The following is a 26,539-nucleotide window of genomic DNA, read 5'->3' as shown; positions in this document are numbered from 1 at the left end:
AGGTAAAGAGAAAAGTTGCTATATGAGCAGAAAATAAACCATGCATAAGTTACAAACTTGCTTTTTGTATTATTTTCAGCAATGTATTTTTTCCTAATATATGGGTAAATTGTTGATTATTGCAGGAATTTTCTATAAACAGAAAAATAATCAGATTCCATGGCCAGTGTACAGCTACATGGATGAGAACACACCAAATGACCAAAGGAAAGTTATCTTAATCCTGTGCAGATTCCAATAAAAACCCACAAGAAGTTCTATTTTCTTGAGTTTAATTGCAGCTTTATTACTTAAGCTAGGACTTCACAGTCTTCACCATCAGCAATTTGCAAACAGGAGGCATACAAGAAAGGATACAACACTTACTGGAAGGACTCCCTACTGAGCAGAAGGGACAGGGCAATGCCAAGGCAGAAGAACTGGGAACAACAATCTGTTCTCAAGCTTCATGTGAGGACTCCTGGAAGAGGCTGATTACTTTAAAGAAGTAAAATTTAGGAAGCAAAACCCAGGATTAAATTGAACTGGATCCAAAAAGAGATAAACGCCAGTGGCAAAACACAAATAAACCAAGCAGAGTAAATCCAGACAGAACCTGAACAATAACAGAGGCTGAATGAATAAATAAAGTCCCTAGGATTAAACCAGATTTACGCTGCCACTCAGGTTCTTCAACTGACAGAACGCTGGAACTGACTGTGGTGTGGCGGCCTCAGACTCTGCTCCCCTGAAGCCACTATCCAACCAGATAGAAAAATAAAGGTCTAATTCACTGGAAATTATTTCATTTACAAAAGTAATGGAATAGGGTTTGTTTTATGCTTCTGTGTCAACTTCCGATTTATCTTCGACTCCATTCTGCCCATCTTCCATTTCTGCATCTTCAGTGTGTCTGGTCTGAAGAGTAGCAGCTGACTAAACAGAGACAAGAAGAAAATACAGTCCTTTGTTACACAAAATTGCCAGCATTTGCAAATACCACTACAAACAGTATTTGATTTTTATCACTAGGATACCTGGTCTCCCTGCAAGACTGAGGAAACAACAATTTCTTTGCATTTTTTCTGCATCTCAGAAATCAGAAGCAGTTTAGAGAAAGCTGAGAAACAATACTGGTGTTATATTGTTGTGATTCACAATGACATGCACATGCTTGCCAGAACACAGAAATTCATTTAGGAAGCTTCTGCATAGAGACCGACAGAATTTGATTCCATCTTAGCAATTCCCATACCCCATCCCCAACCTGCATGACACACACTTGGACTTGACATACAACAAAATACTTTTGTTGGATAAGTAGTTTCATGAAGAGCAACTTCAACTGGACAGCAGTCACTTGCATGTTCCTTAAGAGCTTAGCTTATAGAAAATCTAACCTGAGAAGGTGCCTGTTCTTAAAGTCTTCTCCTTGCTCTACCTTCCAGTCCAAATAAAGAGGTGTGGAAGGCAGGTAGCCATGTAGTAAGGGTCCAAGATCAGTTTTTACAGTAGGACATAACCAACACACTCCAATCTTGCACTAATTTTCAAACAAAGGGAGGCAGAAGTGTCTTGACCTGCTCATCTCTAAAGATAGCACAATGAGATGGGTCTTCCACCTGTCAGCCTAGCACCCTAAAGCACCTCTTTTATTATGAAGTGAGATGAGAACCAGGCAAGAACAAGCAAAGATGTAAGCAGAGCGTTGAGGGAAGGGAATGGAAAGGGAAAAGAGGGGCAGAATCCTTAAAGTGTTAAATCAACTTATCTGCAACAACAAACTCCAGCCAAAGAACATCTGTGAAACAAGAGCAAGGCCTCCTCTCCACAGAAAATCTGTTAGCTAGCAAACCTGGCCATCAGATAAGGTGAAAAACACCTCCACCTTTAAAAATTCACACTTTACATCTGTGAGCAATTCATGAAAAGAACCACTGATGCCAGAGTGGCTGTTGAACTTCAACAGACAGTACGATAGGCAGATATCACGAGTTTCAGAACTATAGTACAAGCTGCATTCCTTAGAAGACATTCTGTAAACAAATCCTCTTCTCCATAACATTAATTTCTCCCACAACCACTAAGAGGGAGACTATTTGAGCTAAAGTAAAGCAACATCATAAATGAATTAGCAGGAAAATATGTTAGGTTTTGCATTGTGGGTGTTTTGGTTGTGGGGTGGGCCTTTTTTTGTTTGTTTGGGTTTTGTGTGTTTTTTTTTTTTTTCCTCCCCCCTCCAAGAAAAGTCCCCAAGACTGACTCAGGGAGCAAAAGTCTTTTGTTTACAGTTCCATATCCCATTAATGCCTTTTCATATAAAGCTGTATTTATTTAAATTAAGGCAGATGGCTCCAAAAAAACCCAATGCGAACACACGCACATCAACAACACATAAGGATAGCTCCTTCATACTTTCTATAGCTTGTTTCAGCTACCCATTTTTCTTCCCCAGATAGCAATCCTGCCGAGTACCACACCTCCCACCTGGTGGAGGAAGTCAGATTCCAAACCGTGCTAGATAAAAGGACCCTGCACAGCAGAAACTGACATCTGGCAACTAAAACCTGCAATTTCAGAAATGAAGATGCCCAACACTGAAACAGTTCTAGTTCATTTGCAGTATCTTTTATCTTACCAAGATTTTTCATTAAAGTCTGCCAAAAGTAAAGATGGCTATCACAGAATCACAGAATGTATTGGGTTGGAAGGGACTCTCAAAGGTCATCTTATCCAACCTCCCTACAGGAAGTAGATCAAGGTTGCTCAGGGCCCCATCAAGTTTGACCATGATGTCTCCAGGGATAGGGTCTCCACCACATTTCTAGGCAACCTGTTCCAGGATCTCACCACTCTCACTGTAACTTTCTCCTCATATCTAACCTAAAACTGCCCTGCTCTATTTTAAAACCCTTGCCCCTTGTCCCCTATGCCCTTATAAACAGGCCCTCCCTAGCTTTTTTGTAGGTCCTCTTCACATACAGAAATGCTGCTGCACAGTCTGCCCAGAGCATTCTTTTCTCTGGGCTGAACAGCCTCAACTCTCTCAGCAGAGGTGCTCCAGTCCCCTCATCATTCTTGTAGCCATTCTCTGAACCTGCTCCAGCAGGTCCAGTTCCTTCTCATGCAGGGGGCCCCAGAGCTGGACAAGTACTCCAGGTGAGGTCTCGCCAGAGCTGAGTGGCAGAATCATCTCTCTCAATCTACTGCATCCCAGGATGTGATTTGCCTTCTGGACTGCATGTACACATTGCTGACTCACATCCAGCTTCTCATCAACCAGTAACACCCAAGAATTTTTCTGCCAGGCTACTCTCAATCTCATCATCCCCCAGCTTGTACTGGAATTGAAGGTTACTTCAACACAGGTGCAGGACTTCGCACTTCACCTTACTGGACCTCATGAGGTTCTCCTCAGCCCACTTCTCTAGCCTGTCTAGATAGCATCCCATCCTTCAGTCTTACCGCACCACTCAGCTTGGTATTGTCTGCAAACTTGCTGAGAGTGCGCTACACCTCCCTGTCCACATCACTGATACTAACCAGTACTGGTCCTGTTGCTATACACTACAATATTTAAAACGACAGAGTACTTTCTTCCAGGCTCCAATCAACAGGAAGTGAGGACTGTTGTCATCAGGCTGCTTTAGCCAGGTACGTAACTACAAGGACAACAGAGTCAGAGAATCATTTCAGATCTTCAAGTCCAACCATTATTTAACTCTGCCAAGTCTGGTGCTTAAACCATGTCCCTCAGCACACCTCTGAATCTTTTAAACAGCTCCAGGGGCTTCAACCACCTTCCTGGGGAGCCTATTCCAGATGTTTGATAAAATGTGCATTCATATGTTTGTTTACACTCCTCCACAAGAAGCGGAGCCACATCCACAGAACAACTGCTACTCTTTGCAGAAAAAAAAAAAAAAACTAAACAGGAAATCCGCACATCCCCCCCCAAAAAAACCCGAACAGCAAAACAAGTGACATCCACAACCAAACACAAACAGAACAGCTTGCCCACCCAATCACCCTTAGTTAGGGGTGATTTCCCTACACTTACTATATGACTACTATGAAGAATGGAATACATCTCCCATTATGTCTAAGAGGTAAGTTGATTTCAGATATATCTCCTTTTGAAAGGCTAGGGGAGAGAGAGAGGTTTGTGAAGTGTTTTATGCAGGAAACATTGAGTCTCAGCTGCACTGTCAGGATACGCATCTGAGGACAGTAGGCCCCGGTCAGACTCAATTACACTTATCCACAGAAACCGATGTACCCAGTATCCGACAATTTTTTAGCTTTTCCATGTATATTCTGGGTAGGTGGACACAAAGATCTCTGAAAATAACCTCACAAGATGCAAACTTTTGCACTAACCAATACTACTGAGAAAATCTGATTATGATACAAATCCCAGGTTTGTCTTGGAAGTTACAAGATTACCTATTCCTTCTGGACCTTCAAATTTCACGCAATGTTTTATGCGATTCTCACAAATAACTGAGTGTTTCTTGCTAACTCATAACAACGTACAGATAATAACCTGTCTTCAAACGCTGCCTTTGTGAGCTGAACTAGTATTTACTGCAATTCCACTGAAATTTAGTAGGAAAACCATCCATAGGCTAAATAATGAATTTCTGAGAGTCTGAATTCTGATGCTTCATATCAACCTGTGACATTTGAGATGGACAGCATCATCCACATCCTAATGTGTCCATGAGAAGATCACGCTCAACATCATCCATACAGCAAACATAAGGTTTCCAGTAGACGGGCTCCTCAAGCACCAGAAGGGACTGTTCTTTAGAATGACCAGTTCAAGGAGAACAGGTAATTTCTTCAGTTCTTGATTGCTATCATATCTGCATCTCATTACTTCAATTGTTTTCTGGTGAACATTGCTCTGCTGCAAAATCTATTCAAATAAGTAAAAGCATTCCGTACAATGCCTGATGCTGCCAGTTGTCTTGGTTCAAACAAGATGGCCTCATCACTTTGATTGTTGATTAGCTGCAGTTTTTCCCCCACTACAGGAAGCTACTTGAGTGTTCTCCCATCATATTTATCTGTACAAAAAAGTAAGCTGAATACCTAAAATGCTATTCCATGTCTAACACGATACCACCTCTTTTAGTGTTCTGGAGTATGTTACTTACCTTTAAGTCTTTGTCTGCAAGCCTTTGGAACATGTTAGCATACATTTTTTTCTCTTTCTCGTGCTGCTCCCGTATTTTTTGCTGACAAGTCACCAATTGCACTTTAGCAGCTTTGTTACTTGGATAAAGTTGTATCACTTTCTGAAAATCTCCTCGGGCCAATTCAAAGTCATTGACAGCCAAGTGTGCTTCTCCACGCCGGAAGAGACCTTTTTCATTGTTCCTATCCAATTCGAGTGCCTGAATTACAAAAGATAAAACCCCACATTCTTAAATAATATTTCTTTTTTTATTTAAATAATATGCAATCAGAGAACTAGAGACTGCTAGAAATTATCCCTTTTGATGCAGTCTTGTTAGGGCTTACTAGTAACATGAGTTGATACAGTAGTAGTAAATACAAAGACTATCTGAGAGCAAACCACTAAGTCTGAGACTTAGTCCTGGCTCTGTTCCAACTCTTTGAAGGGCTTCTAACATGACCATCTTCACCACATCTTACTGCTTGTAGTTTCTAAATGTTTCAATATTTTCAATGTAGCAGCAAGTTAGTAAAAGACATTCCAAAGACAGTAATTACAAAAATAACTTATTTGATGAAAAACTCAACATAAACCAGCAATGTTTGCTTGCAGCCCAGAAGGCCAACCATATCCTAGGCTACATCAAAAGAAGTGTAACCAGCAGGATGAAGGAAGTGATTCTCCCTCTCTACTCATGTGAGAGCCCACCTGGAGCACTGTGTCCAGTTTTGTGGCCCCCAACACAAGAAGGATACGGAATTATTGCTGCAGGTACAGAGAAGACCACAAAGATAATCAGAGGGCTAGAACACCTTATCTAAGGGGACAGGCTGTAAGAGTTGAGGCTGTTCAGCCAGGAGAAAAGGCACTGGGGAGACCTTAAAGCAGCCTTCCAGTACCTGAAGGAGGCCTACAAGAAAGCTGGGGAGGGACTTTTTACCAGGGTTTGTAGTGATAGGATAAGGGATAATGGCTTTAAGCTGGAAAAGGGTAGATGAGATATTCAGAAGTAGTTCTTTACTGTGAGAGTGGTGAGTCACTGGAACAAGTTGCCTAGGGAAGATGTAGATGCCCCCTCCCCAGAAGTGTCCAAAGTCAGGTTGCTCAAGGCCCTGTCCAACCTGGTCTAGTAGAACATGTCCTTGCCTATGGCAGGGGAAGTGGAACTAGTTTATCTTTTAAGATCCCTTCCAACCCAAGCCATTCTATATTTCACACTGTGTATTCAGTACTACCCAGCTGCCAGCTGCTAATAAAGGCCAAACACCACTTCCTTAAATAGTTAAAGCAAGAGATAAAACTGCTAGATTGCTTGTGAAGCTTAAGAATAAATAAACCCTTTACTACCTTGTTGCAGTTCTCCAAAGCCTGGGAGTATTCCTTCAGTTTGAGATGGCACATAGATAGATTAAGGTGGGCAGCAAGCCTCAAGCTTTTGGCTTTTGTATCCTCCTCATCAGAGAGTCCTGATTCATGCTCCAGCCATGACACAATCTTCTTATACTGTAATGCTGCCCGTTTGTACTTCCCTTCCTGTAATAAACATTGTTCAATTACCATGCAGATTATCCCTAACTCCCTCTCGCCACTTATACTTACCTTGAGCAACAGATTGAAAAATTAATTCAGTCAGAAAATAACTCCTATTGTCAAAAATATACTACTTCTGAAAGCTATTCCTGTTCAGGATCAGAAAAAAATTTAGGAATACTTACTGGCTTCCCCATTACAACTAGGGGTCTCCCACCTTGTATTCAATTTTTGATACAGAACAAGGAAGACAGGGCATTTTCAAAACAGCACAACTATTTCTGTGTCATGAAGATAATGAATTAAGTCTACTTTCAGCTGGTCAGTTTGAACCAGATTCTCCACACATTTCTACCCAAACAAACGCTGTTCCTTTACATCACTTCCCCAAAACAAGAACTTAAATACTGTAACCTTGTTGCTATTCAATGTATGCCTCGATTACCTGTAGATACAGCAAACAGCTTTGACAAAGAACTTTCTGCAGAGTTAATTCTTTGCATATTCTAACTATAAGGCTTTTTTCTTTTCCTTAAGGCCACCTTTCCCTCCAGTCTTCCCTGTAAAGCATCGCAGAGAACACCGCAACCACTACTCTGAAATGACAGAAGCTATCATCATCAGCTTATGACAAGGATGGACTAAGAAATGCTCCTGGGGACTGTTAATTTACCTTGAAGTATTGAGTGCCTCTCTCCTTCACAATGCTGCTTTGTTCCAGCTTTTCATCTGTGTTCATTTCCCAGGACTCCTTAGCCTACCCAAACAGGAACAGTTCAAGTCAATGATGAAAATTCTGAGGAAACCAAATGGCCATGGTGCTTCCCACTAACAGTATGGTTTGGCAAAGCAGTTTTGCACCGCTTACTGGAAACTGGGTTAGAGCAGGAGTGACAATGAGAGCAGTAAGGACAACATCTCCCAGCATGTCATCCTCCCTGGTAACAGTAGCTTCCCTATTTCAGATCAACGTTCAAGGATTCCATCATCCTTGTTTAAGCTGCATATCCACTTCTTCCCCCACCTCCCAATCTCTTTGGGACTTCATCTATTGTTCCTACCTTCTCAAAGCTTTTGAGTTTCACTTCATATTGCAGCTCAGCATCTGGAGGAATCTGAAATTTCTCCTTCCCAGCACTTCCAAAACCATAGCTGTAAGATTGGGGAGGGGGTAAGATAAAGAAAAAAGAACCAAGAGTTCAAAAACTATCCATCCAGCCACATTTGCTACATAGGAAGCAGGAGACAAAACCCCCATGCAAATCTACAATGCCTATACAGCTTTACTACAAGACCTAACATCTTGAAGAACTCTGGGTTCTACTATAAAATTAGTAAGAACAAAGTTTTAATTCTGTTAATCTCTAATTTACCATTTCTATTATTCCTATTCTTTTTATCTTATGTGAATGAAAACCCAAGTTCTTTCCATTAAGGGAGAAAACTTTCAAGTTATACACATCTTACAGTCATGGTCTGAAACCGGAGGTTTCCTTCAGACCACCAGTATTTTACCACTTTTGTCAGAAAAGCAAGGACAATTACAAATACAGATTAAATGAACAGCTGTACTCTTAACATACTGCCTATCAGTTTAATAATCAGTGAATGTCTACAGAAAGGTTCTCCTACTCCACCAAGAAGCTGCCTATTAGCAGGAATATCCTTGAGACCAGATGGCTTTGCTCTCTTTTCCCTTCAGGTTCAGTTCCAGTTTCAAAAACTGAAAGTCTGAAAATAAAGTTTCATGGAAACAATAAGTGTAAACTCCACTGTTTCAGATGTTCTCACTGTAAAGATAAATTCTGCTTATATCCAAGACTGTTTAAAACCACAATATTGGGCAGTCTCAGCTGCTCCTAGTCTCAGAGCTCTCATAACAGTCCAAGATTTGAATACAGCTTTGCCTTCTATCTCACAAGAATATTTCAATTATTTTCCAAAAAGCTTTTTCAACTCCAGTGAACATTTTCTACTGACAAAGGATTTCTTTCCAGTATTTTGTAATAACTGTATCACCTGAAGACCAGCAATCTGGTAACAATGGGTTGCTCAGAAGATTCATGAGCTCTTTTCCTATTGTGAGGCTGTTATTTAGGTATTTTCTTATGTATTTCTTTACAAGTAAGTATTATTTTGTTAAGAGGGATCACAACAATCTAAAGAGAGTAACAGTATTTTTATTTAATATTCATCAACATCAGAGGCTTAAGTAAGTATCTTTAGGAGTGCTAATACTTCAGAACTAAGTGGCAAAGCAATCTTAGCTTCCTACATCTCTCACATGAAACTTCTGGGGCTGATAAGGTTTTTACTACAGCACAGGATAAAGCCAAAATACACTATAACCTAACACTTCATTTTTGCCAGATGCTTAGTTTAAGCCCTTCAAGTAAGAAAAGAACCAGCATACTTGGGTTTGAGATAGAACACAGATTCCTCTGATTTCTCCATTTTTTGAATTGCTTTCTCCAGACCATGTGGAAGATCATAGTTGTCACCTTCTCCAATCTCAAACTGCAGTTCCCGCCTGTCAAACACACGATCTCCACATCGGCCTTCAAATTGGACTGATTAAAAAAAAAAAAAAAAAAACAAACCCAAAAACAATCCAGAGAAAAATCAGAAGGTAACTCTTTTGATAACGATAGCACAGATAAAATAAGGAGTATGAAAGCCTCCTCCTAAGCACCCTTTTTATTTCCCCCCCCCAGCTACCTATGCATGGTGACTACTGGCAGCAAAAACACTTCTGCTGCTAAACTTAATAAACCCTCCTTTTTTTGTTCATTTATGTCCATGGAGTTTTTTCCACTCCAATGTCAGAACTATACCCCCTTCTTGTTCCTCAGCAAACAGAAAAAATTTACTAGCTGTCTACCTTTTGCAATCAGATAAACATTTTATCAGATACAGTACCTCTGGAGAACACAGCTGCTGTTTGAAAATAAAAAACCTTGCTAAAAATGAGAGAATAGAAACATAATATAACTTGTTAAATTGGCAAAGGAAAAAAAAAAGAAGAAAAAGCCCTGTCAGAGCAAGAAGTTGTAGATCAGGGAAAACATTCTGCCCTCCCACATGGTAAACTATTTACTATTTGCGTAACATACTTACTCTCTACAAGCGCACCCTCATTGGGCTTGGAGTACCCTTCCCCTTTTTTATGGATTCTTCGGATGATGCCACCATCTTCATCATCAGTGAGGTCTTCCCCCTTGAACTCAAAAAGTTCTATCTGTAGAGGCAAGGTGTTGCATTTACTCTCATCACATCAAATCAGTATGTCACAGATTTTGCTCTGCAGAGATCTTTGAAACTGGAGCTCAGGAGTTCAGGAAGCCAGTATCAGTTAATATCCTGCCAGACGTTGTGTTGCATGCAGCAGATAGTGAATGAAGAGTTTCATATTATACTCAAGCCTGTATGGCTATTTTTCCTCCAGCAATATTAGGTCTCACGATACTGCAAATTAGATACTTTAATTGAAAGGACTGTGAATCTGGATTTTGAATAAAGCTTCCATGAGCCACGATGCTTAGGAACTACTGCAAAAAGACAACACCATTGGCTTCTTCAATAGTACTTTTGCAGGCAGGCACAGGAATGGATAGTGGGGTTTAGGGTTGAGGTTTTCTTTGGTTTCTTGATATGATTGAAAATACTTTCTGAAGGTATTAAACCTTGAAGAATGTGCTCTCAGCTACCACTCTGCAGTGCTACCACACTGATCAGAAGCTATCACACCCTTACTCTACAGTCAAGTACAATTACTAGTAGTGTCACTGCATCCAACAGCTAGGGAAGTTTCTAAGTAATTGCAAGGACAAAAGGAGAAGGGAAATTAAAGATGTAATTCTTATCCTAAAGATCTGATGAGGCCCTTAATTCCATCTATGGTCAAATTCAGATCAACCTTACAGTGCTTGGAATGGAGCCCATTTTTACCATATTGGGTAAAAAAACTGTCTGGACAGATGCACCCAGACAGTTGTGGTGAATGGAGTTAAATCTAGTTGGAGGCCACTCACAAGTGGTGTTCCCCAGGGCTCAATTTTGGGGCCAGTCTTGTTTAACATCTTCATCAATTCTCTGGATGAGAGGGGATTGAGTGCTCCCTCAGTAAAGTCTGTGGATGACACCATAACAGGCAGGAATGTTGATCTGCTCAAAGGAAGGAAAGCTCTGCAGAGGGACCTGGACAGGCTGCATCAGCGGGCCAAGACCAATTGTATGAGGTTTTACAAAGCCAAGTGCTGGGTCCTGCAATTGGGTTACAACCACCTCACACGACAGTCCAGGCTTGAAACAGTGACTGGAAAGCTGCCCAGCAGTGGAAGGCCTGGAGCACAGGTTGACAGCTGGCTGAATACAAGCCAGTAATACGCTGAGGTGGCCAAGGTGGCCAACAGTATCCTGGCCTGCATTAGGAAAAACGTATGAATGCCAAGACGAGGGATGTCATTGTCACCTTGGACTCAGCACTGTTGAGGATACACCTTGAGTATTGCATTCAGTTTTGGGGCCTTCACTACAAAGATATGAAGGTACCGGAGCAGGTCCAGAAATGTAAAGCAGCTGGTTAAGGGTCTGGAGAACAGGTCTTAGGAGGAGCAGCTGATGGAACTGGGGCTGTTTAATCTGAAGAAAAGGAGGACGAGGGGAGACCTTTTACAACTACCTGAAAGGAGGCTGGAGCAAGGCAAGGGTTGGTCTTGTCTCCCAAAGAAATGACAGAACAAAAGGAAATAGCCTTCAGCTGCACCAGGGGAGATTTAGCCTGGCTGTAGGGGGAAACTTCTTGACTGAAAGAGTTCTAAAACACTGGAATATGCTCCCTAGGGAGGTCATTGAATCCCCATCCCTAGAGAGCTTGAAAAACTTTGGAGATCTGATGCTGAGGAACATGGTTTCACACCAGACTTGGTAGTCAGATAATGGCTGAATTTGATGATTTCAATTTAAAGTCTTTTCCAACCAAAATTATTCTGATTCTGTGATTTTATGAAGTTCATCTCTGAGGAAACTATCTATCTATGTGGATTGTAAAATCAGTGTTACCAAGACACCAAATTTCAAAACTGCTAAACATCACAGGGACCAAGAGCATATAAATGACCTACGATGATGACTGATCAACATGGCCTGGATCCACAGACACACTTTGCTAATCCATAAGCAACCCAAATTCGAACTGTTCTTATAGTGCTTTAAGGCTTCTCAAAACAGCTCTACAAGAAAGAGTTCATAGTTGCAGTGCTGTTCAAACACACTTTATATTTTGGCAATTTATACAGGATAAGTGCCACTTTTGCCTGCCAAATAGCTCATAAAAGATTGTGTTAATGTTGCAAAGAAAACAAGATATAAAAAATTATCAGCAAGGACATGAAACACTGTTGAAAATTTTGTAACATTTAACACAAATTTCCATTACTCTGAGTCCCACGAAGTGGAAATAGGATTGAACAATTTTTTTTTTCAACTACTTCAGAGTTCACCCACAGGGACAGTCCTCTCTCCCAACCTGCAGTCTCCACAGTCAATCATTCCATAACTGCAAAATTAAAATCAACACTGGACACATACAAGCATTTTAAAAGACTCCAAAATAAGGGCCACTGCTGATCAGCAGCAGCCAGCCTGGAACTCTATGCTCTGCCCATATTACCGTAATTGACCGTATTTTTCACTTTTTAAAAAAAACAAACATTCCTGTTTTGAAAGGGTATTACATACAGTGAAATATGGTTTTTATTTTTCAAGCACACAGTTTTAGTGACTGTCTCTCACTTACCTCAAAAATCAGTGTAGCATTGGGAGGTATCTTTGGGGGGCTCCCAGCCGAGCCATAGGCGTATTCTGGTTTACATGTAATCCGACAGATTTCACCAACCTTCATAGTAGCCACAGCAATGTCCCATGCTTTGATCACCTCACCTATGCAAGTCAAATTTCAATCACATGGCTGTTAGGCATACATGGAAAGCATCATCAGCTGTGAAACCGACCATCACAAAAGCTAAGGCAGACCAGACAGTGAAAGGCTGGGTCCAGTCCTATTTAACGCTTAACAACCTGGACTAAAGGAAGATACAAAATTGGGAGGATTTGCTGACACACCTGCACTGCTACTGAAAAAGGCCTGAACAGGCTTTAGAATTAGGCAGAGGTGAACTTCACAAAGTTTGCCATGTACTGTACACGGGGAACAATAACCCCAGTACAGGCTACCTGGAATGCAGCTCTGCAGAGAGGGACTTGGGAGTATTGGTGAACAAGTTCACCATGAGCCAGCAGCATGCTCTTGAGGCCAAGAAGACAAATGGTTTGCATTAGAAGAGTGTGGGCAGCAGGCTGAGGGAGGGTCCCCTCTACCCTGGTGAGTACATCTGAGTACTGTACCCAGTTCCAGTCTCCCCAGTTCGAAACAGACAGGGAACCACTGGAGAGAGTCCAATGGAGGGCCATGAAGATTACTAAGGAACTGGATCATCTCTCTTATGAGAGGCTGAGACACCTGGGGCTTTTTAGCTTGGAGAAGAGCAGACAGAGGAGATCTGTTTATAAATACTTAAAGAGCAGGTGTCAGGCAAATGAGACTGGGCTCTTTGCAGTGGTGTCCAACAATAGAACAACAGGCAACAGTTTGACCTAAACCCTTAAGGAAAAGACTTTGAGGATGCCAGAGCACTGGACCAGGCTGCCCAGAGAGCTGTGGAGTCTCCTCCTTTGAAGACTTTCAAAACTCACCAGGACATGGTCCTGTGCTACTTGGTCTAGATGAACATGCTTTGGCAGAGGGGTTGAACTAGATGATCCCCCAATGTGCCTTTCAACCCCTATCAATTGTAAATTGCAGACTGATAGGGGTACACAAATTGTTTTCCTGTCCTTACTTCCTTGCCTATTACAGAATTCAAATCATCTGAACATAGACACATGCTGTAACACTTGGCAAAATCTCAAGTGTGAGGAAATAAATTCTTCCAAGAAGGTCTTAGGGCAAAAAAGTCAAAAGTGAACAGAAGAATGGAACTTCAAGTTACAAAATCCTCTCTCTTAATCAAGTTCTCTGTGCTGCTCCTTTCAACTCAATCAAGCAGGCATTCTGTTAGTCTTGCATTAATAGGTATGCTTCACATCATCTCAATTTTCTCTACACTGCAGAATGCATCTCAAAAAAAAAAAAAAAGGCAGGCAAGGAATTGCCAGGGAAAGCTCAGATTGAATAGTAAGATTTGATGGAACAAGGATTTTTGGATTTTTGCATTCTGAAAGTTTTTGAAAATGAACAGATGCACTACTTCAAGATTCATATTCAGGTTAATTTGGAAACTTAGGGACACAGGGGGCATGTTTCATCAAACTGCAGCTGATAGTTGCCCTGAACACCCTGTACCAGTGTCTGGTCACAATTAAGTACTCCTGAACTGGAGTCTTTGCCAAAATGAACCAATCAACAAAATGCAAATTCTGGCTATGTATCCAGCCTTTACCATTACGCTTCAGGGCAAATTTACTCCCCTAGGGTGCTTTGCATGAGGCCAGTAAATTCAGCAAGCCTCATCAAGTGGCCACACATTTTTCTTGTTCAGAAAGAAATCTCAAAGTCATTCTAACTGGACTACTCTGAAAATAAACCTCAAGTTCTAAAAACAAGTTTAAATAGCAACTTTAACATTCAAAGGAGCTACATACACAAGAAAATCTCAGATTATTACCGAAAATCATCAAAAGCAAACATGAGGTATTACCTTTCCCCAAGTCAAATGAAAATTTGTCTTTCCTGTCCAGACTGGAGTCAAATTTTGTGCCATCAATAAGCCATCCTGTGTAATGGACAGTCACTTTATCACCGATCATTGGAAACTCTATTCCACTGCCTTCTCTCTTGACAACCTGAGGGAAACATTAAGCACCACTAAGATGATGGAAACTAAGTGCCTACTGGACATTAACTCCATTAATTTAGATGCATGCATTATCTTCAGTAGATGTTTTGCAGGTCTACTTCAACTACCTGAAAATGAACTGTTTTTATACAGATGAGCAGTGCTGCCAATGCAGAAACCTCAAGATGGCTCTGCTGTGATACAGGAACTTAATTGGCAAGAGATCTCTGCATCTATAGTTAGCAGTGTCACTTACCTTTCCTCAACAGGATTTTAAATGTGCTTGAAACTTAGGTAAAGAATTAAGTAGGGTTTGGGGTTGTTCAGGTTTTTTTGTTTTGCATTTGGGATTGGTTTTTTTTTTTTGGGGGGGTGTGTTTTCTGTTATTTTGTTTGGGGTTTTTTGCTTTATTCAAGTACTTTCTTCAACACCAATCATCACCTCTAAGTTCAGGCAAGAAATTTAAACAATAAAACAAGCTAGGTCTTCCCATGAAATCTGTTCTAACATGATCCAAGATTACTGAAGTTAAACCAGTTTAAACAAAGGTTAACAGAATTGCACCCTAGCGCAGGTTAGTTCTAGCCCATAAGGCTTATGAATTACTTTTGTATTAATTTTGCCTCCCCACAACTGACGGATTGCCAGCACCCTGCTTTCACATACAGCTGCAAGGTTCTGGTTTTCTTCAAGAGGTTCACCAGCCCAGATAGCAAGACTGGGATCAACTAAATCTACACTACATAAAAAGCAAGATCAGCCAATCTCTCCGGCATTTATTTGAAACACGTATGAAAATAGAGAATAGTACTAACATATCTCATACAGCAAAGATATGAAGCCTTGTCCAGAACAAGATTTCTGAGTTCAAATTTGAGTTTTCTCCATCACTGATTGAAACCATCTAACTTAAAGCCCAAGCTAAGCAGAAGGCAAGAGTGCTGGAAAACATACTGTTCACACAAGACAAACATTTATTCAAGGGCAGTCATACAGAAGCATGGATTGGTGTTCCTCCTTTTAAAAAAAAGGTAGAAAAATGTCATGTTTCTATACCAATCATTTTTTTACTGAAGGAAGCACACCCTTACAGGTCTCCTTCCCAGATTCCAACTTGCAACCAACCACTGTCCATCTCCTACTCTGCTTTCCACCATCCCTGCAACTGACTGAAATGCTAGCACTCTCCACCCAAAGCTGAGGTAACATGGACAGCTTCTGTCAGACTCTCAACAAGTTTAAAGAACATGCTTGGATGCATAGAAGGAAAAATAAAAGCAGGAAAAAAAAGGAAAAACATACTACCTGATCAGAGAGAAAAGGCCTGCCTTCATATAGCACACCATCCTAGTACCCTACTGCTACAGCAGTGATTAGCATTACAGATCTAATCGACTGCTTTCTTCCCCAAGAAAAACAAAAACTCAAGCAACCACTCTCACAGAGATAAGGCAAAGACATAAAACGCCCGATGTGAATCTAATAATTAACCTAAACTACATCATGCTTACATGTAAAAAAGTCTGCATCTGATCAAGTAATTTTAATGCAGCCAATGTGAACGTAGTTTGAAACAACCACATCTAACAGATAAGTTTTACCATATGCCCTATCTTAGTAGTGTCATACCAAGCTGTACTATGTGAAAGTAACTAATATCTTAATTTTTATGTTTATACAATATTGTTCTTTTGCATTTATTTCAAGACAAGTTCAATTCTTTCACATACTCAACATGGCAACACTATATTCCATAGGATTTGTACTTCCCTTTCAGATGCAGAAACCTGATTTTTCTATTCCTATCGTGATTGCAAATATTTCTATTTCTAAACTTAAACACTAGAAATAGTGCAAGCACATTCAGCAATACCAGGTAAAACAAACAAACCCAAAACCAAAAACCCTCTGGATACTATTCTGATACAAAGCTAACCAACAAATTTAAAAGCTTCCTTGCTACAGTCCAATGATACCAGTGTTAATATTGGTGCAGATTAGTTCAGAGTTAAACCCTTGATTTCAACTGCTATGTTCTGCACTCTAACAATTACTAGGAAAAAAAAAATCCATGAAGGCTGGACTTCATGACCTCCGTTTTTTTGCTTTATCAATTTACAACCTCACAGCATTTGAGTTTTTCACCACCTCAGTTCTTCAGCAAATATTTTCTCTTTCCCCCCTTTAAAAAAACGAACAAACAAAAGAAAACAACAACAAAAAAACCCCAAACGACAACAACCACCTCTGCTTCTCCATCGTTAAAAGGCAGGTACCACATGGAACGGGCAGACATCCACTGCCTTTTACCATACTCAGGGATCTGAGATGTGGGAGACTCGCAGACAGCTTCTCGTCAGCCATGCAGATGAAAACCCTAAGACTGCGCTACGTGCAAAGCATTGATACTCTCACCATGGTACGTTAGATGAAAGCAGAACACACAAGCCAATCACGCATCTTCAATCTGACCCCCAATACCCCTCCAGAACTGGTGGCAATGCCTCTAAGGCAAACCCAGAATTTAAAGCCAGAAGGGTTCAAGATTAAAAACCCGAATTTTGTTTGATGTGGTGCTTCCTTTACTCTTAACATGTAACTCTGAAATTTCACTGTGATTATTAAAAAATCCTCGCTGAAGTTTTTAAGAGACTAAAGAAGTTTCTAGACACGTGGGAATAGGAAATAACTCATGGAGGAAGTCGGCGTAACTCCTCACAGTATAAATTCTGCCTCCCTTATCAACTGGCTTCTCAGTACAAAGCAGCGAAGCCTGTCTACCAGCATTCTTCCTACACGGCAGAAACCGAGATCACTGCCAGCTCTGCCATGGCCCTCACCTGCAGTCTGTTAACATCTAGTTTGCCCACAGAAGCTGAACCAAGGGGCAGCCTTTCGGGCTCCCGCCGCCGGGCTGCATTTACATCAGGCCCACACGTCCAATACACCATCTCAGTACTGAAATACTGCTCCAACCAAGATGGGAGAGCCCCACTTTCAGTCTCAAAGACGGGCAAAAGCAAGACAACGCGGCACTGCAACCTATGCGAAACACACGTGCCCTGCCCAGGCACCATCTTTAATTCCCAGTCCCCGAACACGTGCTGCGGGCGGGGGGAGGGGGAGAGAGGGGGAGGTGAAGGCGGAGAGGCTGACCGGGATCCCCCGAAAACTAAACAGGCCAGACAACAAGCGCATCCCGCGACCCAGGCGGAGAGCCTGGCCCAGCGTTGCCTACCGCAACGCAGCCCCAAGAAAAAGCTTGCATGCAGCAAGAAATGCCTCTCCCCTCCGCAGGCCTCTGCAACCCCGAGGTTTCCCAGCGGGCAGCACGGGCTCAAACTTGCCCGGGGTGACGGGGCGGTGGGAAAGCGGGGAACTACCGGCAGTCCCCAGTGCTCTGCGGGAACCTGCCGAGCGGAAGGGCGGCCCACTAACGGCCTTATCCCCTTTCCCCTCAGGACAAAACGGGCCCCGGCGACAGCGGAGTACCCATTTGCAGGCGAGGAGAGCCGGACCCTCCATCACCGGCGCCAGGACCCCCGAATCTGTGCCGGCGGGGAGGGGACGGGGAGCGGCCTCCTGCAGCCGCCCAGTACCTTCAGGACGCCCTCATCGCGCTTGGGGGTGATGTCCACCCCTTCCAAGGCAGCCCCATCCTCTTTCATCTCCTCCGCCGTCATCCCGCCTGCCGCTGCCACAGCTGCGCAGGGAAAGGCCGCCCCGGGTTGCGGTCAGCACCGGCCTTGCCGCCGCTCTGGTGCTCGGTGCTTCGCTGCGCCTCCTGCTCCCAGCAGCAGGAGCGGGAACTGCGCGCCTCCTGCTTTCGCCGCAGCGCCGACCCCCCGTTGGCAGGGAGGAGGAAGGGGAGGGGAGAGGGAGGGCCCGAGAAGCTTCTAGAGGCAGCTGGGTTGCTGCAAAGCGCTTGGCCTATGCCAGAGGCAGGAATGAAAGTGCGCATCGCCGGTGGGGGGAGGAGAGCCCGTCACTAGCCGAGGGGGAAGCTGAGGTAGACGTTGGGTGGCCAGGGCTAAGACAAGGAGAAAGAAAGAAAGGTTTATGGATGAGAGGAGGTGGAAGCACGGTACAGGTGCGCCCGGACTCTCGCAGGTTGTGCGGGGGGGCGCCGGCCCAGCGGGGAGGAGCCAGCTCCCCTGCCGTTGGAGTAAAACCAGTCCTGCTGTACCCTCAGCGTCAGCGATCCTTTGCAGGTACGCGGGGTGGATTTCACCTACCACAAGCCTGTGGACGGTTACAGGAATGGTCGTAGGAAAAGGCATGGGAGCAACGTGCCAGCAGCGAGTGTATGCTCCTGGAGCTCGTTTTCTTCAAGATCATGGAGCCCAACGTTATCTGCCAAGTCTAGTGGTAAACCATGCCCTTCGGCACCACGTCTGTGCGTCTTTTAAACGCCTCCAGGGATGGGGACTCAACCATCTCCTTGGGGAGACTGTTCCAATGTTTTGAGAACCATTTTAGTCAAGTTTTGTTAACTATTCGACCTAAGCCTCCCCTGGTGCAACTTGAGACTATTACTGTCTTATCACTTACTACTAAGGATGATAGACTGACACCTCGCTACAACCTCCTTTCAGGCATCCCTGGGCTTGCAGGGTTGAGAATCCCATTAGGCACTATGTTTGGAAAGTTCCCTGGACAAGGGAAGGTTGAGATATGCTTGATGTACAGAGTGTAAGCTCTGTGCCTGGCTTGTCTGTATCCATTGGAATAAGTAGCACTGTGTTATGCCTCTGCCTGCTGCTGAGCTATTTGGGGATGCAGCCATATAAAGAGATTGACCCTCTGAACACAAGGAGAATTAGTGCAAGTGCAGAGGAATCTGCACTCCTGTACAAATCTCAGAGGCTGTATGCTGCTTTTTCCAAGTTGATTCAACCTTCTACCACAAGCCAGTGTCACTGGCTCCCTGGGCCACCTCATGCAGCTTTGCATGCTCTTGGTGTCAAGTCAGTCACTGAAGGAAAGAGGCTGGCAAGTTGATGCTCACTGCTCTGGATTTGCTTTTCCCAGCTGCATTGCCATCTCGGGAGCATGGACCCGTCAATGCTGAGGCATCCTTGGAGAGGCTGCAGAAGGTTCGACAGCGGTATATGAGATTGTGCTGATAGTATGTATCTGTCTTGATGCTGGATGCAACCTGGAGTTGTTTTTGTGCCAGTGTAAAGCTAAACAGCAGCTTAGGATAGTTCAGGTGATACCAAAAGCAAGTACTAGAAAAACTATAAAACCCCTGTAGTTACTTAAGCAGGCTTTGTGGGGAGAGAGAGGAAAAAAAAGACTGTTTTTAGGTGATGGTCAATCCCATAATGCTTTTGCTAGAGTATGTACAGGTGGAAGGCAGTTTAGAAGACTACCCGCCTGTCTTTTAAGCCTCATTCTTATTCTCTTATAAGCACCATAGCTTTGGAAATGAGACTTAATAATGATGTGAGGCCTGTGTTCAGAAGATACACGATAGCGACAACTTTGAAACTTAGAGTAGCTAAGCAAAATGGGGAGAATACAAAGGAAATATTTCAGAACTTGATGAAAATTTTGGCAATAAATTTCAGGTGTAGTGAAAGACAAGTAAAATGATTACCTAAAATAGCAACATTTTACTGCCTGGGCACTAAAATATCCCAAAACCAGCTAATTGCAGCAAGAGTCTGGAACAACCTCCCAGGACATGAAGCCTATCTAAGGCTGGTCTGCAGCATGCTAGATTTATGAATAGGTTCGTATAAAGACTTGAGAGAGAGAACAAGATTTGAACATAAAACATAAAAGATGATGTAATGCAACATAGTTCAGCTGTAGCTTTATTGACAGGCTCTGCACAAGTGAGGGCAGGACCTGAGATAGCCTAGATCACCAAGAAGGGCCTTTGGAGTGCTGTCAAAGGGTTGACTTCCCTAGTATGTCATGCCTGGAGACACTTCTCTGTGTACATTGACTCACTGTGATAAGCTGTGGCCTGGAGGATAACTTGCCCAGTTGTGTGGATCAAGCTGGCAACACAGGCTTACATGAATGAGGGTAGGATAAGTAGTGAGGAATGCAGGTCTGCGCAAGATGGCAATACAAGCTAATGGCAAAGAAAATAACCATAAAGGAAACTACTCTGAATATTCATTTGTGATTGGAACATGAACTGAATGGAAGGTCATCAGGAGCACTGGGTTCACACTTGATTGGCTTGGAAGGGTCAAGCTTGGGGTGTAAGAAAGGCATAAAGACGGAAGCCATGCACTGTGCGAACTGGCAGGTGCACTGACAGCCCAGCCATTGGCAGGGATGCCCCTGATGCCAAGTAATCCACAATTTGACCCAACATGGCTTAAGTGTGGTGAGGACATTCCTGGGGAAACTAATACTGAGGGCATACTTTATAGGATATAGTTGAGAGCAATAATTTGTGCATCTGTGTTATTTGAAATAAGAACTTAAAACATTAATCAATTGTAAACACCTACCTAGCTGTAGTAACGAAGAACTAAGTAAAAACTAACTAATGAAGAACTTGGTTTTTACTTGACATACATTTCTTGTGAGCAGTTGCTTGTTAGTCTCAGAATCCAAAACAAACCCTGGATGCTCCTCCATCCAGCTGCGTCACACATACTGAATTGGAAAGGAATATGATTTAAGAGATATGGGATAACTTGTGTTAGTTGTTTGTTGCATTATAAAATAGAACGGTGCCTGATAAGGAGGAAACAATGTGCAGTTCACATGAATTGCACCTTTTTTTGTTACAGTCATTGATGCCACCTTGAGGTCCACAGCAGGACACAAACCTTCCTCAGTCTAACTCTACACCATTAGTTTGTGTGACACGTCTGTGAAAGGCCCTTAAGGATGTCAGCAGCTGCCCTCCAGCTGAATTACACCCTGTCCATTCTTCATTCTCAGCTTCAGAGAGCTGTCCTAGTATCTCTGCTTTCCCTTGCTCCCCAGCAGTATATAGAAAACAGGTCTTCTGCAGTCCTTTTAGTTTAGAAGGAATAAAGTTGTTTTCCTTATACTTATCACATCACTGCGGACTGTATAAGATTGTCGTGGCCCACATGCAAGTAACATTAGACATTTTCTCTGTTCCTTTTCATAGAATCATAGAATCGTTTGGGTTGGAAAAGACCTTGAAGACCACCAAGTCCAACCATTATCTAAATCTACAAGTCTGGTGCCAAACCATGTCCCTCAGCACCACATCTCTACATCTTTTAAACACCTACAGAAATGGGAATTCAACCACTTCCATGGGGAGTCAATTTCAGTATTTGAGAACCCTTTCAGTCAAGAAGTTTCTTCTACTATGCAACCTAAACTTCCCCTGGTACAACTTGAGGTGATTTCCTCTTGTCACTTGTTACTAGGGAGAAGAGGCCAACACACACCTCACTCCAACCTCCTTTCAGGTAGTTGTAGAGTTGTAGAGAGTGAGAAGGTCTCCCCTCAGCCTCCCTTTCTACAGACAACCACCCCAGTTTCCTCAGCCACTCCTGACAAGACCTGTTTTCCTTGTTGGTCTTCTCTGGACCTGCTCCAGAACCTCAATACCTTTCTTGTAGTGAGGACCCCAAAACCAAGCCCACTACTCAAGGCATGGCCTCATACATTGTATGGTGGTTTTGACTGGATCTAGAGCTACAGATAAATTTAGATATCTTATTTCCATGCAGTGCCACAGCTCTGTGAATCTGGACATTCCTGCTGGCCTTTCCATAACCCCCAGAGAGTCTGAGGCCTGTGCTGTGCTATATGCCTGGGCACATACTCTATGTAACAAAGGATCTCAGTAAAATAACCAAAGGAGAAATGCAGATTTAATTCCCGTCCTATGGGCACGCAGAAGGGCAGTATCATTTATTCTTACTGAGTTGGCTGCAATGACCATGTAACACCAGATTGTTTTCAGGTGTTAGGGGAAACTTGTGTTTGGCAGAACAAGGAGAAAGCATGAACAAAGTAATGAGAGTAATTTAATGTGTCTTTCTCCACAGTGACATAAAGGAGTTAGAGAAAGCAGCAGAGACAAGAGAGCCTTGCATGGTATAATGTCCTTATATCATGAAGACCAACTAATAGTAATGTGAGGACTATATGATGACCCCGATTCAACTTCAAGTCATTCCTTATTTATCTAGTGGGGTGTTCAACTTCAAGTCATTCCTTATTTATCTAGTGGGGTGTCTGCCTGTCCGTCTAGGCTGTCTGGCCCAGCTAGCCTTTCTTCAGTTCTTTACAATGGCAGAAGCTGGAAGAAGACACAGAGAAATCTTTTGGGCTTAGTTAGTTGACAGTGACTAGGGTGGGGTAAATGGAGGCAGTTTCTATTATAAGTGATGTTCCAATTCCCACATCATTTTAAACCTGCAGTTTAAAAAATATGAAAGATGTTCTGATTTTTTAATTTCTACAATATATCTAGATGTTCACAGTATGTGGGAAAAGGGACCAGGCACTTGGGAGAATTATAGCAATATAGTCAGGATATATAGAGACACAGCAAGGAAGGCTAAGGCCCTCTTAGAACTACATCTGGTGAAGGAAGTTGTGCAGGGTTAGCACAGCCTGCTGTCACACACCCCCATCCCCTTCTCCTTCACTGATGGGAGGTGAGGATGCAGGAGTGTGGGTGTGGAAAACTGGCCAGGGGGCAGAGTTGTTAGTTAAGGTAAGGACAATTTGCTACTTTATTGCAGGGATATCAGATTACACAAAAGAAAACAGGGGAGGAAGAAAAAAAAAGAAGGAAAAACTACCCATTGGACAGAATCCCAGACACAACCTACATGAGCTCAGCAAAATGGAAACCGGAAACGAAAAGGCCAAACCCCAGCCTGGAAACTGGGGAAGAAAGAAACACACACACAAAAACAAAAAAACCAAAACAAACAAAAAAACCCCAGGAAACTTTACTAACTATAGACTATGTTACAAGTCCTACAAGCCCAAAAAAAATCCTTTTCCTGTCACGCAGTGAACATGGCACTCAGCTTAGGTTAGGATATACAATCCCACCTGCTCTGTTGCTCTGTGCCAGTGAGAGGAGTGGGAGGGAGGCAGCCCATTGGGGGCAGCCTCTTGTCCCCCCTACTGGGTCCAGTCAGCTGGAACCAATACATTATCCCCTCCTTATTCTACACCACCTGCGTCATGCTCATCAGCAGTTACCATCATACAACGCAGAAAATACACTGTGTATTCTCACCCGAAGTGACATCACCCTGTGGCACAAAACAAACTTCTCTATCCTTCCCCATTACCCACCAGGTACACTCAGATCCCTGGGCAAAAGCAATCCCACAGGTAGGCTTGCCTTTATCTGAAGCAGGACGAACCCAGACAAGTGGGTAAAACCTCTGTTTTAGGGGGTGTGGTGGCTGAAATATAAATATGGGGAAGCCTGGAGGATTGATTACATGACACTGCCACGAACCTGCCAAGGTAAATGCTGTGTGCTTACAATGGTAGAAAACAGCCACCGTGCACCTTCAGTGCTTTCCCACAACGTGGCAGGACCCATCAGTGAACAGGGCATATTGCTTTTCATTATCTGACAGTTTGTTGAATGGGGGAGCCTCCTCAGCATGTGTCACCTCCATTTCCTCTGGTGACATCACAAAATCCCAGGCAGATAGCCGTTCGACCCCATTGTGTTACCAGTGTGATCCACTTGCTCCATGTGGCATCAGTTGCGTGATGGGTAGAGGACACTTCCTTTGAACATCCAGCCTAGCACTAGTAGCTGGGGTGCCAAGAGGAGCTGTGTCTCAGTACCAATCACCTCTGAGGCAGCTCAAACTCCTTCATATGCTGCCAGTATCTCTTTTTTTTTGGTTGGAGCATAGCTGGCCTCATCTCCTTTGTAGCTTGCACTCCAGAATCCTAGGGGTTGCTGGGGTTGCCCTCATGTCTTCCTGGATGTTTCCTGCCAAAGGCTCCATGTGGGACTATTCTTCCTGGCTGCAGTGTAGAGCACGTTTGTAACATCTTGTCCTGTCTGAACTGGCCTTAGGCCTACTGCATGGACAGTTTCCTGTTTGATTTGTTCCAAGGCCTGTTGCTGCTCAGGGCCCCATTGAAAATTGTTCTTCTTCTGAGTGACTTGGTAGAAAAGACTCACAATCGAAGTGCAATCTGGGATATGCATCCTCCAGAAACCCACGACACCCAAAAAGGACTTCTTCAAATACATTAGTGGCAAAAGGAAGAACAGGGAAAACGTAGGCCCACTGCTGAATGGGAAGGGAGCCCTGATAACTGAGGATGCAGAGAGGGCTTCAGTCTTTACCGGTAAGACCATCCCCCAGGAGTCCCAGACTCTGGATGAAAGAGAGAAAGCCTGGAAGTGGGAGGACTGTCCACCGGTCATTGAGGACTGGGAGAGGTGCCTGAGAACTGGAGGAAAGCTGATGTCACTCCAGTTTTCAAAAAGGGTAAGAAGGTGGATTAAGGAAACTATAGAGCAGTCAGCCTCATCTCTATCCCTGGAGGTCATCTCTAGGAAAAATGGTTATCAGGAAAAAAAGGTTATCAGGAGCAGCCAGCATGGATTAACCAAGGGGAGGTCAGGTCTGACTAATCTGATATCCTTCTGTGATGGTGTGACTGAATAGGTAGATGCAGGGAGAGCAGCAGATGTTGTCTTCCTTGACTTTAGTAAGGCTTTTGACATTGTCTCCCATAACATCTTCATGGGAAAGCTCAGGAGGTGTGTCTTAGAAGAGTGGACGGTGGGATGGATTGAGAACTGACTAAACCAACAGAGCTGTAAGGGTCATGATCAATGGTGCAGAGTCCAGTTGTGGAGACCTATAGCTAGTTGTGTACTCCAGGGGTCTGTGCTGGGTCCAGTCTTGTTCAACGTATTCATCAATGACCTAGATGATGAAACAGAGTATACCCTCAGCAAACTGCTGATGATACAATACTGTGAGGAGTGGCTGACACAACAGAAGTCTGAGCTGCCATTCAGTGAGACCTGCATAGACTGGAGAGCTGAGTGAAAGGGAACCTAATGAAGTTCATCAAGGATAAATGTAGAGTCCTGCATCTGGGGAGGAAAACCACTATCTACCACTACAGTTAGGGTTTGACTTGCTGGAGAGTAGCTCCACAGAGATGGATCTTGGAGCCCTGGTTCATAATAAGTTATTCATGCAGCAGAAACGTGCACTGGTGGCCAAGAAGGCCAATAGTATACTTGTACATGTAAAGAGTGTGTCAAGCAGGTCGGGGAGGTTCTACTTCCCCTCTACTCAGCCCTAGTTAAACCACATCTGGAATACTGTGTACAGTTCAGGACTCCCCCAGTTCAAGAGGGACAGGCAACTACTGGAGAGAGTTCACTGAAGGGCTACAAGAATGATTAAGGGACTGGAGCATCTCTCTGACAAGGAAAGACTGAGAGACCTGGGGCTGTTTAGTGTGAAGAGAAGGCTAAGAGGGCACCTTATCAATGTCTCCAAATACCTGATGGGTGGCTGTCAGGAGGATGGAGCCAGTCTTGTTTCAGCGATACCAAGTGATAGGATGACGGGCAATGGACATAATCACAGGACATTCCATCTCAACATGAGAAAAAAACATTTTTACTGTGAGGGTGACAGAGCACTGGAACAGGCTGCCCAGAGAGGTTGTGGAGTCTCCTTCCCTAGAGATCTTCAAAACCCACCTGGATGTATTCCTGTGCAACCTGCCCTAAGTGGTCCTGCTTTGCAGGGGGGTGGACTTGATGATCTCTGGAGGTCCCTTCCAACCATTAATATTCTATGATTCTATGACTTCACCTACCTCCTCCCATGTAGTCTGCTTATCCAGGCTTACCCAGAATCCCAGAGGACAACAAAGCAAGGTAACTAAAACTGGGTATTCCTAAACCCATACATTTCTAAGATGTTCCTTTCATTCACAGGGATAGCAAAATCTGTGAGCAGCATC

The 26,539-nt window shown here is 43.4% G+C and overlaps 1 protein-coding gene across 1 annotated transcript; it reads right to left on the bottom strand.

The window, feature by feature from the left end:
* Nucleotides 1-270: 270 nt before the first annotated feature.
* FKBP4 (FKBP prolyl isomerase 4) lies at nt 271-18,318 on the bottom strand. Its single transcript, XM_054400768.1, has 10 exons — nt 18,190-18,318; nt 14,452-14,596; nt 12,492-12,634; nt 9,812-9,932; nt 9,108-9,264; nt 7,756-7,846; nt 7,368-7,451; nt 6,512-6,697; nt 5,142-5,381; nt 271-915 (listed from the first exon to the last, which is right to left on the bottom strand). Exons 1-10 carry the CDS (start codon nt 18,271-18,273, stop codon nt 817-819), a joined length of 1,350 nt encoding a protein of 449 aa, XP_054256743.1. The 5' UTR covers nt 18,274-18,318; the 3' UTR covers nt 271-816.
* Between the last annotated feature and the right edge of the window lie 8,221 nt (nt 18,319-26,539).

This window comes from Indicator indicator, chromosome 1 (assembly GCF_027791375.1).
Source record: "Indicator indicator isolate 239-I01 chromosome 1, UM_Iind_1.1, whole genome shotgun sequence".
Taxonomy (NCBI): Eukaryota; Metazoa; Chordata; class Aves; order Piciformes; family Indicatoridae; genus Indicator; species Indicator indicator.
Note: the sequence above shows the minus strand (reverse complement) of the source record. Positions and strands in the feature narration are given on the sequence as shown.

Excerpts from the sequence above, each read along its gene's own strand:
- FKBP4 (XM_054400768.1), bottom strand. The coding sequence starts at position 18,273 with ATGACGGCGGAGGAGATGAAAGAGGATGGGGCTGCCTTGGAAGGGGTG. Across the intron at positions 9,933-12,491 it reads ATGCTACACTGATTTTTGAG|ATAGAACTTTTTGAGTTCAA; the intron begins GTAAGTGAGAGA and ends TTGCCTCTACAG. Across the intron at positions 6,698-7,367 it reads GAGGCACTCAATACTTCAAG|GAAGGGAAGTACAAACGGGC; the intron begins GTAAATTAACAG and ends TGTTTATTACAG.